Here is a 17,557-nt window from a genome sequence, read left to right on the forward strand (position 1 = left end):
AACTGTAAAAAAAATTTCTAGTTATAAAAGAGAACAGTATTATAGAAACCCACTTACTCAATGTCCAGATTAAATACATTAACATACACTTCAGATCATGTTCTAAAGTCAAAATATTATAGACCCTATTAAAGACACACATCTTCAATATCATTCCCTTTCCTCTCTCTTCAAAGGTGATTATTATTCTGAAGCAGAAAACTGCATGTAATTTTATCTTTTCAATTTACATACTAAACTCTTGAACAATGTGCTTTTCAATTCAACTTCTTCCCAAGAATGATCATTTAATATATGTAAATCTATTTCACTCATTTTAAACGGTATTCTAGAATCTCAATCAACTAATATTCATTATGTATCCATGCCTTTATTTATGGATATTTAAGTTCATTCCAGTTTTCACCATAAACAATGCTGTATAACTTCTTCATACTTGGTCTCCATGTGCAAGTATACCAAAGTTTCTTGGGATATACACTTAGCATTGGATTAAGTCAGCATTTATGTAAATATGTTCACAAAGTATTGTCCAAATACTCTACCACTACCTTTATATAAAGCATCTAGAACAGACAGTTAAAGAAATGTTTCAACTTTTATTTCCCTTAGGGTTCCTTTTTTCTTTCAAAATCTGCATGCTGAGTATCACTAGCGACAATGATGTACATTATCCCTCGACTCCACTTTGTTCTCTTGCAATCACCCCAAATTAACAACCAGGATTTTAAAAGCTAATTTGTAAACCTAAGACTGTTTCATCATTATCTTGAAACAATTTGTTTCAAATGAACATTAAAACAAATAACACTGTAGTAAAACAATGATTTTTATAGGCTTTGATAACAGTTTCCTTAACTTTTGCACTTTAGGAATCAATGTAAATATTTTAGTCATTTCTATGACTTTAGATATAACAAACAATTTTTTTTTCATTTTACTAGTCTTCACATAATTTTTAGCTCCAAAGATACATAGCTTGATCAACTTGACTTTGTTTCTAATAGCATCCTAATATTTAACTTGGTATTCCATTAAGCACCCCACCATCTGGCAAGTAATAAGGTCAGAAGTTTTCTTCTGGGTCTTAAGAGGTAACGTGAAGGGCCGGTGCTGTGACATAGTCCTTGGGACCCCACACCCATGTGGGAGGCCTGGAAGAAGCTCCTGGCTCCTGGCTTCAGATCAGCTTGGCTCGGGCCATTTAGGCCAGCTGGGGAGTCAATCAGCAGATGGAAGAACTCTCTCGCCCTACCTCTGCCTCTCTGTAACTCTGCCTTTCAAATAAATAGATACATCTTTAAATAAGAGAGAGAGAGAGAAAGAGAACTTTGGGGCCAGTGCTGTGGCGTAGTTGGCTGAACGTCCACCTGCTGCACCAGCATCCCATACAGGTGCAAGCTCCTCTTCCAATCCAGCTCCCTGCTATGGCCTGGAAATGCAGCAGAAAATGGTCCAAGCGCTTGGGCCCCTGAACTCACATGGGAGACCCAGAATAATCTCCTGGCTCCTGGCTTTGGATTGGCCCAGCTCCAACCATTGTGGCCATTTAGGCAGTGAATCAGCAGATGGAAGATCTCTCTCGCTCTCTCTCTGTACCTCTGTCTCTCAAATAAATAAATATAATCTTAAAAAAAGAACACAGAGATAACAAGACAGTACCATCTTAAAACTATTGTTTTAAAGAACAGCAAAATATCCATAAATGCTGAAACAGCATGACAGGTACAAAGATATTTATTATACTTTTCTATACTATTATATGCTTGAAATTTTTCTAAAATATTTAAAGAATATATATTGCTTAGATAATTTATCCACCTAGCACACTACATCCATGAATGACTCTATGTTTCCATGTTTTGAATTTCACCTACAATTTTTAACTCTATATTTTTATTTATTAATCACCTACAACTAGTCCTGCTACAGCAGATGTCTTACTCAATTATGTTTGCCCACTAAGGTTTTATATTATTGATGAGGAAACTAAAACTCACAGAATTGACTCACTTATGTAACCCAATTGGTAAGCGAATGGGATAAGAATACCTAGCCACCTGATGTCAGGACCATATGACAGCCAATTCAGTTTCATCCTTTTGAGATTTCCTCTGTGGTTAGGATTTTCATCTTAACACTACTGATACTTTGGACAGATAGTTCTTTGTTGTTGGGGGCTGTTTTGTGCACTGCAAGATGTTCATAAGCAGCCCTAGGCCCTGTCAGACACTAGCTGCATCTCTTCCAGTTGTGACAAGCTTCCTTTGAAAAGTTAAAAAAAAAAATAATAATCACCTCCCTTTCCTGCCCAGGTTGAGAACCAGTGTTCCTTGGTATTACCATCATCATATCAAAGTGAAGACCCGAAAACTGCACAAACTAGGTAAAAAAATGAGCAGACCATGAGCTTTACATTAGTGATGAAAGGAAACTCAAGATGAGTTTATCTGAAAACCATACGGAATGGGGCAGGCATCGGTCTAGTGGTCAAAACACCAGATACGTTGCTGGTGTCCCATTCTGGAGTCCCTGGATTTGAAGCTCAGCTCTGGCTCCTGACTCCAGTTACCTGCCAATGCAGATCTTGGGAGGCAATGGTGTTAGCTCAAGTAGGAAGCTTCCTGCTATACAAGTAGAAAACTTGTCCCAGCTCTCAGCTTCAGCCTAGCCCAGCTCAGCCCTGGCTGATCTGGGCATTTAGGGAATGAAACAGTTTGTAATTTCCTAAGAATCAAAAAGTTAGGTGCTAAGCCAAACATGGAAAATAAGATGATTCTCTTTAAAAAGAAAATTTCAAAACCTTATATATCTCACTACACATACCCTTGTGGGCAATAAAAGTTTCAGATACATAATCAGTACCTATAAGCAAAACACTATCATGGTCCTCAACTAGGCAAAGTGTTGTCCAAGACAACTATAGAAAAGCAGTCAAAAATCTGATCGAATTTTAAAAAAAGGGGCAAGTGGACAAAGACATTTTATAACATCTATGAACAAGGCCTGTGAAGATCAGAGCTTATGGAACATACCTCCAGGCATGATCTTTGCTTCTTGATCCCATTACTGAAATCCTCTGTGCGCTGACCCACTTTCTGCTTTCTGGCTTACAAGCCATGTTTCCTCAAATTGCAGGAACTATATTTTACTATATTACACTGTATTATATTATAATTATATATTTCATATAAATATACAATTATGTAATATAACCATTATGTAATTACATTCCTGTCCTTTTAACCTGTTTATCCAGCTGCTGAAGCTACTTTTTAAGTATTAGTGACAAAAACAAATTGAATTAGTAATCATACCAATATACTTACTCAATTACTTACTTTTTAATCAAGAATTCTGCTTACCTCATTTCCATACACCATCAGATGGTGAGTTGTAATGAGAGACTTGAAGACCACCACCCAACTACTGTTAGTAGTTCTTTCAAATAAACTGTCGGCCAACTGCGGGATGTTCACATTCATCTCATTTGTGCATTGTATCAAGTCTGAAATTTAAAAAAAAAAGATATTTTAAGATCAATTTCCTTCAGGTTTTAACTGTTAATACCAAATTTGCATGCTAACAGGCAAAAAATCTAAGTGGAATAACAATCATTTTGGATTTAAAAATTTTTCAGGGGCGATAATACTATAATCCACCTGAGAAGTAGGGTATTTTCTGATTAGGATTACATAAATGATTATTAACATGAGAAAATAAATTAAACTTCCTCAGGGTATTATTCACCCTTAAGTGCTTTAAAGAAATCATAGATACAGACACATGAACAAACTGAAGGTTAAATTACATTTATTAATATTACCCCAGGGATTGGCACTGTGGCAAAGTGGGTTAAGCCACTCCTGTGATGCTGGCATCACGAGTCCTGGCTTCTCCACTTGCAATCTACCTACCTGCTAATGCTCCTGGGAAAACAGCAGAGTACGGCCCAAATGCCTTGGCCCCTGCCACCCATGTGAAAGACCCAGATGAAGTTCTAGGCTCCTGGCTTTGGCCTGGCCCAGCCCTGGCAGTAGCAGCCATTTACACAGTAAACCAGCATATGGAAAATTATTCTCTAACTTTGCCTTTCAAATAAATAAATCTTTATTAATATTCCCCCTAGAGTGCTGTATCTGCACTAATATGAAGATAACTGAGTCTGTGATTGAGTAGGATCTCTGTTTATGTAAAACATTTCTTATTTTTCTCTCCCTTCAGTCCTAATGAGTTAGCTCAGGTTTCAGTCAGTAGCTGATATCGACAATCAAAACTGAAAATTGAAATCTTCTATTACATAAGCTTCCAAATCAGAAATGACTCAGGAGCTCTATTTTACCCAATATTATTCATAACAAAGTTAGAACAATATAAGTTCCAATTTTATGTTTCAAACCCAAAAGCAGGACAATAAAAAGTCTAATAACAACTGTTTCAGTATCAAAACAAAGTTCTTAATGGACCCCAGAGTTTTACCTAAAACCTGCTTAAAAGATATAATTGGCAAACTCAACCAAGACAACACAAAATATAATCCAATTTAGAGAAATAATGAAGAAGCCCACAAAAAAAGCTGTTTTAAAAATACATATAGGGGCCAGCGCTGTGACACAGCAGGTTAAAGCCCTGGCCTGAAGTGCCGGCATCCCACATGGGCGCCGGTTCTAGTTCCAGCTGCTCCTCTTCCGGTCCAGCTCTCTGCTATGGCCTGGGATGGCAGAAGATCGCCCAGGTCCCTGGGCCCCTGCACCCACGTGGGAGACCCAGAGGAAGCTCCTGGCTCCTGGGTTCAGATCAGCACAGCTCCAACCGTTGCAGCCATCTGGGGAGTGAACCAGTGGATGGAAGACCTTTCTCTCTGTCTCTACCTCTCTGTAACTCTGTCTTTCAAATAAATAAATCTTTTTAAAAAATACATATAAAATATAATGTATAAATATATTAACTACATCAGAAAAATTAAAGCTCTTCATTCCAGTAATATGTCCACTTTTAATCTTTAGTATACTATAATGATTAAATATGAATTCAAATGACCTAACTTGGTTTGACTGCTTAAATAAGTGACAATGTAACTATTAACATTTACCTACTTCTAATCTTCAAAATGTTTGCTTTATTACATGTAATTATTAAAGTAGCATTTGCTAAACAAGTACATTTATAGCAGCAGTTACCCCAGCAAATCCTGGTTAAAAGCAAAACAAAGAACAGCTAAACAGAGTGTCCAGGGAACATCAGCATGACACCAGACTTTCACAATTTAGGCTACCTAAACAAAAACTAAATAGCAAATTCACTTAGGTGTGCATGGTTCAGCTTCTCCTAGTAAAAAATGGCATTTCATCTCTGCCTTGTCTGAATCTTCATAGTACTTTATGCCTGTCTTGTGGCAGTGAACATTATACTTCCCTTACTCTAAATATAATTAATCTGCAGAATGCAAGACCTATCTATTGCTTGTTCAGTTTTAATCCTTTAAATATAAAATATATTTAAATATTAAAGTACAGTAGTAAAGTTCTAAATTTGGTTATAAAAAGCTATATTTCTAGCTTCCTTCCTGGCCATCTTTATAGACCTATATTTTTTTCTCTATATCTTTGCACAAACTTTTCTTGATAAGCTGTTCAATTCTAAAATATAGTAGTTACTTCTTTATGATGACATCAGAAGTAATTTTATTCCTTAGAATCTTATTTTCTTAGTTTTCAAAATTGAACTTGTCACAAAATTTATTACAATACTGCCCATACATACACTGTGTATGCTAATATACAAGGAATCTTCAAAAAGTTCATGAAAAATGTGTATTAGGAAGCACAATGCATGAATTTCAAATCTCTTACACCAAAATAAGCTTATCATAATTCAATTTTCACTAACAGTTTAAAATACCCTCGTATATACATTCCCAAGATGCTATCAGTATCCACGTCCTTTTGATTCTATTTCCTAAAACTCTAGCAAATCCACATTTTCTTCTCCATCCCAAAACCAGGGTGAAAGCCAAAGTCAAAGTTCAGGTCTTATTTATCTAACCAAGGTAAGGCATTGTGAAGTCAGGGAGGGGGAATTATCATACTCAAAGAGGTTTTACTAGTACTTAGTAACACAGAAGAGGGAGAACTGTCTTATAGTGCACAATCAGTACTCCATAATTCAGATTGCTCTCAATGAGAAACACTGACCTGATTGGTCTCCTCATTTCTGATGTGATACTTCTAATTTGGGATCTCTCCTACCCCACATCCCCAGTCATTCTCTAAACTGGCCACAGAATGATCTCTAACACAATATGACTGTCCCTTCCTAACCTCAGCAATTTATCCAGTGCTAATGCAATGAAAACAATACATCCGTCACCAATATACTCCTTCTTGCCTCTTAGCCTCCAACCTAGAACCACTTTCCAGTTTTCTATGGTGTACCTTGCTGTTTCACGCCTGAACCTTTCCATTCCTGTTTATAGTTCAAAAAACATTTCCTCAGTGAAATCTTTCCCTTCAGTCTCTAATGCTGACATATAATTCTGAACAACAGAATCATTCTTCTACACCTTAAATATGTACTCCCAAACCAATTTCTTCTTCTTGAGAGAACTTAAAAGGCTAACATTTCCATAGACAATTAATTGCTAGAATGTCAGATACAGCCTGCTCTTAAATGAAGAGGATATAGATCTCAGTTTCAACAACCACAATATTTTATACATAGCATGTGAATTTATATAGTTCTCTACATGCTATAGAATATTTATGTATGCAAATTTATTATATACTATTATATCCATATTACATTCCCTTTATGATCTATTTATCCCCTCTGCATGACTTGCTTTAGCCAAATATCTCCTTTGCAATGCCTTCCAAATGTCATGCCCTCTTACCTCACGTACTTAGTGCTGCTGTTCTGACTAAAATCCTAAATTCTACCCTGGCTGCTCCCTCACCTTCTTCCTTTAGCTGTTGGTGAAATGCCACCTTATGAGATGAATATTTTCACAAAATAACAAATATAGAGCATCCTCCATGCTTCAAATCCTCATTATCCCCCTTACTCTGTCTTATTTCTTCCAAAGCAATTATTACCACCTCACTCATTTGATTTCTTTAATCTTTCTTAACTAAAATGTTTTTAAGTTTTATGTGGGCAGACTTCTGTTTTTCTCTATTTCCCAAAGGCCTAGAATATTGCCTTGTATTTTTCATCTAGATACATTAATTTTAGTATGAATATGGATACTCTTACATGATTTTTAAAAAAAGAATCCAAAATGGTATGAGAGTATTTTAAAAAGTTATTCAAGGAAGGGCTGGCACTGTGCCATAGCAACTAAAGCAGTGCTGGCATCCCATATGGGCGCCAGTTCGAGTCCTGGCTGCTCTACTTCCAATCCAGCTCTCTGCTATGGCCTGGGAAAGCAGTAGAAGATAGCCAAGTACTTGGACCCCTGCACCCACGTGGGAGACCCAGAAGCTCCTGGCTCCTGGCCCCTGGCTTCGGATCGGCACAGCTCTGGCCGCTGCGACCAACTGGGGAGTGAACCAGTGGATGGAAGACTTCTCTCTCTCTCTCTCTCTCTGCCTCTCCCCTCTCTGTGTAACTCTTTCAGATAAATAAATAAATCTTTAAAAAAAAAAGTAATGGGGGAAAATGAATTTAAGTTTATTATGGTGTAAAACTGTTTGAAATCCATATAATTTTTCTGGTCAGACTATGCATTTCCCATAAACCTTCTAAGGACCCCATTTCTTACATGGACTAAAGCAAAATTGTACAACTATTTGGAAAACCTACTATCCTCTAAAGCCTTAAAAACAAACTTGAGACAATACATGGGTAAAGTTTCAAATTTCAAGCTAAAGAGAATCTAAAAGATGAAGATTTTGCTTGTAATGCTAATTTAAAAATATGGTGTGCTTTTTAAGATGACAGTGTGAAAACTAAAGTATAACTCCAGAAGCTAAAAATAATACCTCACATATAAACAGCAGAAAAATGAAAAAAGAATTTATGTTAAAATTAAGATTAAGAGTAGACCAAATACAAATATTATTGGAGTGGAGGGGATGAACAACTGAATAAAGTTACACAGACTTTGCTATACATTCTCCTCCATTGTACTTTCTCTGCACACTGTTATTAACATGAAAATGCTTCCAACAATGCAGGAAGAATGTTATAACCAAAAGCAAAACTACTCTAAATGTCTCAGGTATCACAGTAACTAATGCTCTTCCCACTCTCAATTAAAGAGTTCCTGTTTCTTAAAAAGCAAAAATTCAGTAACAATTTACCTTACCCATCAAAAAAATTTTAACATGAAGACACAGCTCACATTTTTCTTCTATTTATTTACTTTGAGATTATAAAATCTGAAGTACCTTGTTAAATATTTCATTATTAACAATTCCTAAACCTTACACTCAAAAAGTACCACACAGCATGTAGTCAGTCTTTTTTTAGGTAAAAGTGAAAATGAGAATTTCTACTATTTAAAGACAGGAACAGGAAAAAAATGGCCTTACTATAGAAATGAAAAGCATCTTCCCAGATAGAGAAAGAGGAAGGAACCAATATAGCCATCAAACAAACAAAATGCTCTTACTTTCATAATTTAATTATGTTCTTCCAACAATATCTGAGGCAGACACAGCAGATACTAGTTGTACTATATGAGTAAGGCTCCTCCCCATAGGTAAGATCATGGTAGCTAATTACTCAGTGATAAATTTATAACAAAAAATTTTTTGTAAAGTGTAAAGGACACTTTAAAAATATATACCAAGTAAATTCCCAACTACCCAATTTCATAAGTTTTATAATTCAAATGGATTTAAAACAAAAAGAGAAGCAGTGAGATGCAAAACTGTATTCCTATAATGAAAGGAATGTTTCAACAAAATACAAAAACCTTGAAGCAAACAGTAACAGATGGCTGCATTAACTGAACAGTCCTATTCCTAGAGCAGGCCAGCAGCCTATACAGACCTCTCCAGGCAGAGAATTCACCAGCTGCAGCAACTTAGGTTAAGACACCTGGGTGTTCAATTTTGCAGCAAGGCAGACTACCTAGCCAGTGACATGCACTTTCAGAATGACCGACAAAACGCATGGCAAAAAAAAAGTTATCAGGGGAAATGCTCACCACATTCAATATTAAGTGAAAAGCTGGAGTGAAGAAACATACACATTAAGATTCCATTTTTTAAATTTGTATAATATTTCTTGATGTAAAAGACTTCAATACTTTCCAGAATTACTCAGCAAGTAAGTAGTATTTGAACGGTAAGTAAAGAAACAATATAGGCCGGCGCTGTGGCTCACTAGGCTAATCCTCCACCTGTGGCGCCGGCACACCGGGTTCTAGTCCCGGTCAGGGCCCCAGATTCTGTCTCGGTTGCTCCTCTTCCAGTCCAGCTCTCTGCTGTGGCCTGGAGTACAGTGGAGGATGGCCCAGGTCCCTGGGCCCTGCACCCGCATGGGAGACCAGGAGGAAGCACCTTGCTCCTGGCTTCGGACAGGTGCAACGCGCCAGCCATAGCGGTCACTTGGGGGGTGAACCAACGGAAAAAGGAAGACCTTTCTCTCTGTCTCTCTCTCTCTCACTGTCTAACTCTGCCTGTCCAAAAAAAAAAAAAACCAATATCGTTGTTTTCTCAGTAATCTTATCAATCTCAGTAAAAACCTCTCATGTCACACAGCACACACCAATCCTGTACTGAAATTCATCCCAGCCTTTTGGTGGGTATTACAGCCAATAGCAGAAAGAAACACATTCCTTTATTTCCTCAAGGATGAGTGGAAGAGTTAGTTGAATGGTGCAACAGTTGAGAATTTGGTGGGCACTATTTCAGAAGTAGGTCAATATTCTAAGCACAAAGCCAATTTCTCACCAGAGTAGAGAAGACTGAAGGAGCTCTAGACCCCACAAAGTCTCATGTTACTCTAAACACCAATTTGCAACTGTAGAGAAAAAAGTCAGTCTGTATACTGTTTTCTGCAAAATAAATGGACTAAGACTCACACAGGTAGAAATTAAGAACTGTAACACTATGTGTTACAATGTCACATAAGAGTACTCCAAAAGTTTTACGTAAAATGAAAACAAAAGATGCGCATATGGGGTGCATGGCTGGCACAGCTGCTGAAGTGCCATTTGGAAGGAGTCAGTGTTGTAGCACAGCAGGTTAAGCAACTACTTGTGATGCCAGCATTCCAAATCAGAGTGCCAGTTCAAGTCCTGCTACTCTGATTCAGCTTCTTGCTAATGCACCTGGGAAGGCAGTAGAAAATGGTTCAAGTACTTGAGTTCCTTGCTACCACATGGGAGACCAGAATGGAATTCCTGGGTTATGGCTTCAGCCTGGCCAGACCCTAGTTGCTGCAGGCATTGGGGAGTAAACCAGCAGATGGAAGATCAATCTCTGTCTCTCTTTGCCTTTCAAATAAATCATTTAGGGGGAGAGAGAGAGAAAGGAAGAGCGAGCGAGCGAGCGCTTTGGTACATCTGCATTGCATACAAGAGTTCCTGGGCTTGAGCACCAGCTTGACTCCTGATTCCAGCTTCCTGCTGATAAGCACCCTGGGAATCAGCAGTGATGGCTCAAATAGTTGGGTCCTGCCATCAACATGAGAAAACTGGACTGAAATCCCAGCTCCTGGCTTTGCCTTCCCCTACTCTGGCTGTCTAGCCTACATGGAGAGTGAACCAGTAGATGGAAGATACTTGTTTGTCTGCTTTTCCAAAAATAAAGATATACTTATTTGGATGCAAAACAATTTTGAAAGCCATGCATAGGAGGCCGGTGCTGTGGCATGGCATGTAAGGCCATGGCCTCCAGTGCCGGCATCCCCTATGGGCACTGGTTCGAGTCCTGGCTACTCCACTTTCGATCCAGCTCTCTGCTATGGGCTGGGAAAGCAGTGGAAGACTTGGGCCCAAGTCCTTGGGCCATGTACCCAAGTGGGAGACCCAGAGGATGCTCCTGGCCATTGCGACCATCTGGACAGTCAACCAACGGATGGAAGACCTCTCTCTCTTCCTCTCTCTCCCTCCCTCTCCCTCTCTCTATCTCTGCCTCTACCTCTCTGTAACCCTGCCTTTCAAATAAACAAATCTTAAAAAAAAAAAAAGCACAGTTTTTTTCACAATACACATTTCTCATAAACTTTTTGAAGATCCCTTGTATATATGGATTTCAAAAACTTTTTACACCAAAATAAACATCTCTAAATATCATTCTCCACAGACTCTTTGAAGTGCCCTCATATTAACCTATTAAGTAGTAAATTTTCCACTGAACTGATTTTTAAAATCACTATGTAGAAGGAGAGGATTTTCCTCTCAAAACTATTGAACAGAAAATTTGCTGTGATGTCTTCATAAAGTCTCTTGTTATCTGGCTTAATTTTTTTTTTTTTTTTTTTTTGGACAGAGTGGACAGTGAGAGAGAGAGAGAGAGAGAGAGAGACAGAAAGAAAGGTCTTCCTTTTTGCCGTTGGTTCACCCTCCAATAGCCGCCGCGGCCAGCTGTGGCCGGCGCATCGTGCTGATCTGAAGCCAGGAGCCAGATGCTTCTCCTGGTCTCCCATGCAGGTGCAGGGCCCAAGGACTTGGGCCATCCTCCACTGCACTCCTGAGCCATAGCAGAGAGCTGGCCTCTGGCTTAATTTTTTAAAATTAATTTATTTATTTGAAAAATTTAAAGAGAAAGATCTTCTAATCATGCTGGCTCACTTCCCCAGATTGCCCCAATAGCCAGGCTGAAATTAGGAGCCAAGAGCTTCATCAGGGTCTCCCATGTGGGTAGCAGGGGCTCAAACACTTACACCATCTTCCACTGCTTTCCCCAGGCCATCAGCAGGAAGCTGGATTGGACATGGAGCAGTCAGGACATGAACCAGCGCACATATGAGATGCTGGTGAGCAGGCAGCTTCACCCAATACCCTGCAACATCAGTTATCTGGTTTTATTTTAAAGAAAGTTCTTCCTGAAAGATACATTGGTCTGAAATTCTCCATCAATTTGAATTTCAGGCGCTTATAAAGAATGCCTAAAGAAATCAATGTATGGATAAATGGAAAGGAAAATTATTATTTTAAAAACATGTATTATTGCTTTAATGTGGATTCTAACAGATGAATTTCAACATTATGAAGTTGATTGCATCACCTGTATCCCTATATCTATGTAAGTAGGCAAAAATAAATAAAAACTTTAGGAATTATCTCACTGGGAAAATGAGGAATTCCTCTATATTTAGAGTTGCAACACATTTGGATATCTATGTATCCAAGTGTATGGATATATTCTAAGAGGTTTACAAGGAGACAAATGATATGGCCACACACTTTCAGAAATGTATTATATTGATGCAATACATTCTATAGGGACTAGCTTGTATACAATTAAAATTTACAAAGTTTGATTCTCTTACTGATGACAACTAGATCAACAAAGCTGAAAACACAGAATTTCTCTCCTACTAAACTGAGCTCTTTGAGGGTGAAGATACAGCCTTAAATACACTGTGATGATTATATATAGGTTTCAGAGGTGGCACTGAGAAGCAAATGATTATTTTGAGAGGGGAAGCAAATTATTCCTGACTGCCATGTCAGACTTCCTTAACTCATTATATTACTTAAAGCACTTTCCGTGCTTTGAAACAGTTACTGGCTTATATATCAGTGTCTCCTATGAGACTGAGCTACTCCAGTACTGAAAGCAGTACTGGCTTCTTCATCTAGCTAACATCTAACAGAATAGGCTACATGTATTTAAAAATTAAAATTATTAAATGAAATAAATTAGCAGACGTATGTATAAAGTAGTAACATTCTATTTAGTTTAAGCTTTGGTAGAGTCATAATCTGGAAGATTACGTGTGTTAGCAACCTACAGAGTAGTAAATGCTTTTTCAAGTTTATATCACACCTTATATTCCTCCCCACAACACTACAGTGGGATAGTATGAACTGCTTCAACAGAAAAGCTAAAACAGAAGAGTATCCTGGCAAAGAAAGGGTAGACAACCTTCTTGTTCGTAGCAGAAGAAAGAAGGGGTCTTGAAAAATGGAATGGCCAGAGAAAAATGACTTTAGAAGCAGCTAGGTACAAAAAGTCAACATCTAGGATATGCAAAATTAAGATCTGGCTAAAATTTAGCCTCTTACATCACAGCCCAACATAGGTCAAATGTGCTGAACTGTCCATACTTTAATTTTAAAAATTAAAGTGAAAAATATATTGTTTTAGTTAATGTAGTCATTATGTAATTTGCCTTAGGATTTATCAATATATAAAGCATCTTTGCAGAATCAATCCAACCCCCTGTCTCTTAAAATTATCTACCATTATTTCTTTGTTTTCTCTTTACCCACTAATCAACCTCAAATGCAAAAAATAAAAACCTTAGAATAGTTTTAAGTCATGAAAATGTCCTATAGGAAAATATACTCTTGAAATACTCTCAAAATTCACTGCCACTGACTTATATTTTCAGTTGAAAGTGCCATCTACCATCTTCTATCAATATAAAAATGTTTTAGCCTACTATGTAGGTTCACATTGTGAACCCAACTCTGAAAACCCAGAACTTCTCATTGGTGCTCTGTGTATGCTGCATTCCTACCACTAGATGGCAGGCTATTGCACAGGAAAACAAAAAGACCTTAGCAAGAACAGAGATGGGTTCAGATTCACAAACAACCACGTAGCTTTGAGATTGTTTAGGATTTCATGTAGTGTTCTCAAAGTGTTGGTTTCCAAACCCAGCCATCCCAATCCCACACCAGACTGATCAGATGGATGAAGAAAGCTATCATAAATACTACCTCAAGATTTTCTATGTATGTTCATTTTTAATGTATTAGAAAACAAAAAAAATCTATTTCATGGAATAAAAACTCATTACTCAATATAAGAATTTAAAACATATTTATAGTGAGTAGGAAAACAAAATGAAAGCATTACAGTATGCCAACATTAAAAAAAATAACATGTCAATAGTTCAAACACAAGGCTGCTCCTCTTTGAATCCAGCTTTCTGGTATGGCCTGGGACAGCAGTGGAAGATGGCCCACGGGCTAGGGACCCTGCCATGCTGCCTTTTGTGGCCATTTGGGGAGTGAACCACTGGATGGAATACCTCTCTCACTGTTATTCTTCCTCTTTCTCTGTTGCTTTTCAAGTAAAGTAAATAAATATTTTTTAAAAATCTGAGGATATACTTTTTGTCCCAGTCATTATTCTTGTAGAATCATCTTAGTCATTCTTTTTTTTTTTTTTTTTTTTTTAACAGGCAGAGAGAGAGAGAGAGAGAGAGAGAGAGAAAGGTCTTCCTTTGCCGTTGGTTCACCCTCCAATGACGGCTGCGGCCAGTAAGCTGCGGCCAGTGCACCGCGCTGATCTGATGGCAGGAGCCAGGTACTTCTCCTGGTCTCCCATGGGGTGCAGGGCCCAAGGACTCGGGCCATCCTCCACTGCACTCCCTGGCCACAGCAGAGAGCTGGCCTGGAAGAGGGGCAACTGGGACAGAATCCAGTGCCCCGACCGGGACTAGAACCCGGTGTGCCGGCGTCGCTAGGCGGAGGATTAGCCTAGTGAGCCGCGGCGCTGGCCCTTAGTCATTCTTTTGTTACAGAAATCTAAAGGCTTAAATTTAGTTATTAGGGAAGAGTATTTTGGTTTTATTTTATTTTATAGTGATTTGTTCATATTTTTCACTTTTAAGAGCATTATTTCAAAAGCTAAAACTCTGTAGATAGGTTATTATATTGGTTGCTGCCTGTTTTTAATTATCTGTCTTTACTGTTACCAGCAGTTTGAAGAAAGATTTTTCAGAAGAAGCTTTCATTTGTTAAACAGTGTCTTACAGAGGTCTTTGGACACTTGGTTGCCAGAGATATGACACTTAAGTCTAGTAAACTACATTACTAGAGTAAGTGTAGTAAATGACTGGTGTAATGTGATTCACTTAAGGAGAACAGATTGTTTTAATTGTTCAGTGTGTAATGAATAATTGATTTCTGCTGTCTATACTTACTATTAACATAAAAACTAGAGGCTTTGCAAAATAAAAATTAGAATGTCCTGTTCAGTGTGACTTTGATTTGGCAACGGGGAAGCAGACATATGGGATATTGAATGAATGAGATGCCTCTGTGTTTCTGTACTATGGTGGTCTGTTCCATGGCCCTCCTCCAGGCCCCTGGTGACACACTACCACTACTGCCGTCATTGTAAAAGATTTTTTTTTTTATTTGACAGGTAGAGATAAAGACAGTGAGAGAAAGAGACAGAGAGAAAGGTCTTCCTTCTGTTGGTTCACCCCCCCAAAATGGCCACTACGGCCAGCGCTGCACCGATCTGAAGCCAGGTGCTTCCTCCTGGTTGCCCACGCGGGTGCAGGAGTCCAAGTACCTGGGCCATCCTCCACTGCCCTCCCAGGCCACAGCAGAGAGCTAGACTGGAAGAGAAGCAACCGAGACTAGCACCCGGCGCCGATATGGGATGCCGGTGTGCAGGCGGAGGATTAACCAAAGTGAGCCATGGCGTCGGCCCCGTAAAAGATTCTTTATCTGGGACTCTGACCCTAGTTATCATGTATGAATAACAACCTCCCTCAAACACATACCTTCATCCCCTCTCTAAGTGGTAAGAAATCCTTGGCACTTAACCATTACATGGCACATATTTGTTCATTAATTATTTCTACCCATTAGTAAAGCTCTGTGCAGTCAGGAGCTTTTTGTCCACTGTATATATTCCTAATTCCTGCACACTGTATGGCATAATATAGAATGCAGTAAATATTTGTAGAACAAATGGGACTTCTGATTGCTCTTACTGAGTTTTGTAAAGCTTCAGAAAAGTGAACTTATAAAGATTCTCATTGTTATGACTGGATTGTGGACATGGAATAGACTTTGTGTTTTTGTGTGAAGGAGACCCTGGTAGAGAGGGTAAGTGTAACCCATTATTTGCTATGACTAGCCAGAATTTAAATTGTTGGAAGACAAGGAAGAATTCTTCTGAATTCCTACTTTTTAGATACGGGCTTGGCCTATTCTTTTTCTTCCTGGATCTTTTAAAAAAAATTAATGTATTTATTTGAAAGGTAGTGAAGGAGAGGCTGAGGTAGAGAAAGAGAAAGAGAGAAAGAAAGAGAGAGAGAGATCTTCCATCTGCTGGTTAACTCCCCAAATGGCCCAAATGGCTGGAGCTGGGCCGATCTGAAGCCAAGGCAACAGATAGGATTCAAGCACTCCAAACTGATTTCCTACATGATTAGCAGGGGTCCAAGTAGGTAGTCCATCTTCTCCCTGCTATCCCAGGTGCACTAACAGGAAGCTGGATCAGAAGCAGAACAGTGCAGATACGAAGTGACACTTTAATATGGAATGCCAATTGCAAGCAACAGCTCATCCGTTGCACCACAATGCCAGACTCAACCACACAACTATTCCTGTAGGATTCAATGACTCATATATATCTATTTCTCAATGTTAAAACAAAAACTGATGTCATTTCCTGACAAAGCCTTTCTTAAAAAGCATTATAAAACACCTTCAGAGCTCTCCTCTGCCTTAAAAGTTGCCAAAATTAAAGCGAAGATAACACTTTAACTTAAAATTTCCATGTATTATATGTGAATAACAAATTAATGAAAAACATGTTTGAATCTAAAAATTCAAGCCTCAGACATTAAAATACATTTGATCTGAAGAAAATCTTTTCAGACTATACAAAAATAAAGATAATTTGGTGTTTTATTTAATATCCAAAATTGAAAATAAAGTGTTATTATGTGATCCACTCTGTATTTTAAAACCATCAACCTAAGCACATGACACCAAAAATAGTTTTTTAGTTCATCAAAAAATAAAGATTATGGGGGCCAGCACTACCGCTCAGCGGGTTAAAGCCCTGGCCTAAAGTGCCGGCATCACATATGGGCGCCAGTTCGAGTTCCAGCTGCTCCACTTCCAATCCAGCACTCTGCTATGGCATGGGGTAGCAGAAGAAGATGGCCCAAGTGCTTGGGCCCCTGTACCTGCGTGGAGATCCGGAAGAAGCTCCTGGCTCCTGGCTTCGGATCCGCACAGCTCCGGCAGTTGCAGCCATCTGGGGAGTGAACCAGCAGATGGAAGACCTTTCTCTCTGTCTCTACCTCTCTCTGTAACCCTTTCTTTTTTTTTTTTTTTTTTTCTTTTTTCATTTGACAGAGTTAGACAGGGAGAGAAAGACAGAAAGGTCTTCCTTCCGTTGGTTCACCACCCAAATGGCTGGTATGGCCTGAGCTACACCGACCTGAAGCCAGGAGCCAAGTGCTCCTTCCTGGTCTCCCACAGAGGTGCAGGGCCCAAGGACTTGCGCCATCTTCCACTGCCCTTCCAGGCCACAGCAGAGAGCTGGACTGGAAGAGGAGCAACTGGGACCAGAATCTGGCACTGCAGGTGGAGGATTAACCAAGTGAGCCATGGTGGCGCCGGCCCCTGTAACCCTGTCTTTCAAATAAAATAAAATAAATCTTTAAAAAAAAT

At 38.8% G+C, this 17,557-nt stretch overlaps 1 protein-coding gene across 18 annotated transcripts in view; it reads right to left on the minus strand.

Annotated features, from left to right (window-relative positions):
* Nucleotides 1–17,557, minus strand: part of PICALM (phosphatidylinositol binding clathrin assembly protein) — a 116,480-nt gene that overhangs the window by 65,308 nt on the left and 33,615 nt on the right. For all 18 annotated transcript variants that reach the window (XM_070076422.1, XM_070076427.1, XM_051821357.2 and 15 more), the window contains exon 2: nucleotides 3,366–3,508. In XM_070076422.1, the coding sequence (XP_069932523.1) occupies nucleotides 3,366–3,508 (143 nt within the window). The remainder of the gene's footprint in view (nucleotides 1–3,365; nucleotides 3,509–17,557) is intronic.

The sequence above is a fragment of the Oryctolagus cuniculus genome, chromosome 1 (assembly GCF_964237555.1).
Source record: "Oryctolagus cuniculus chromosome 1, mOryCun1.1, whole genome shotgun sequence".
Classification (NCBI taxonomy): Eukaryota; Metazoa; Chordata; class Mammalia; order Lagomorpha; family Leporidae; genus Oryctolagus; species Oryctolagus cuniculus.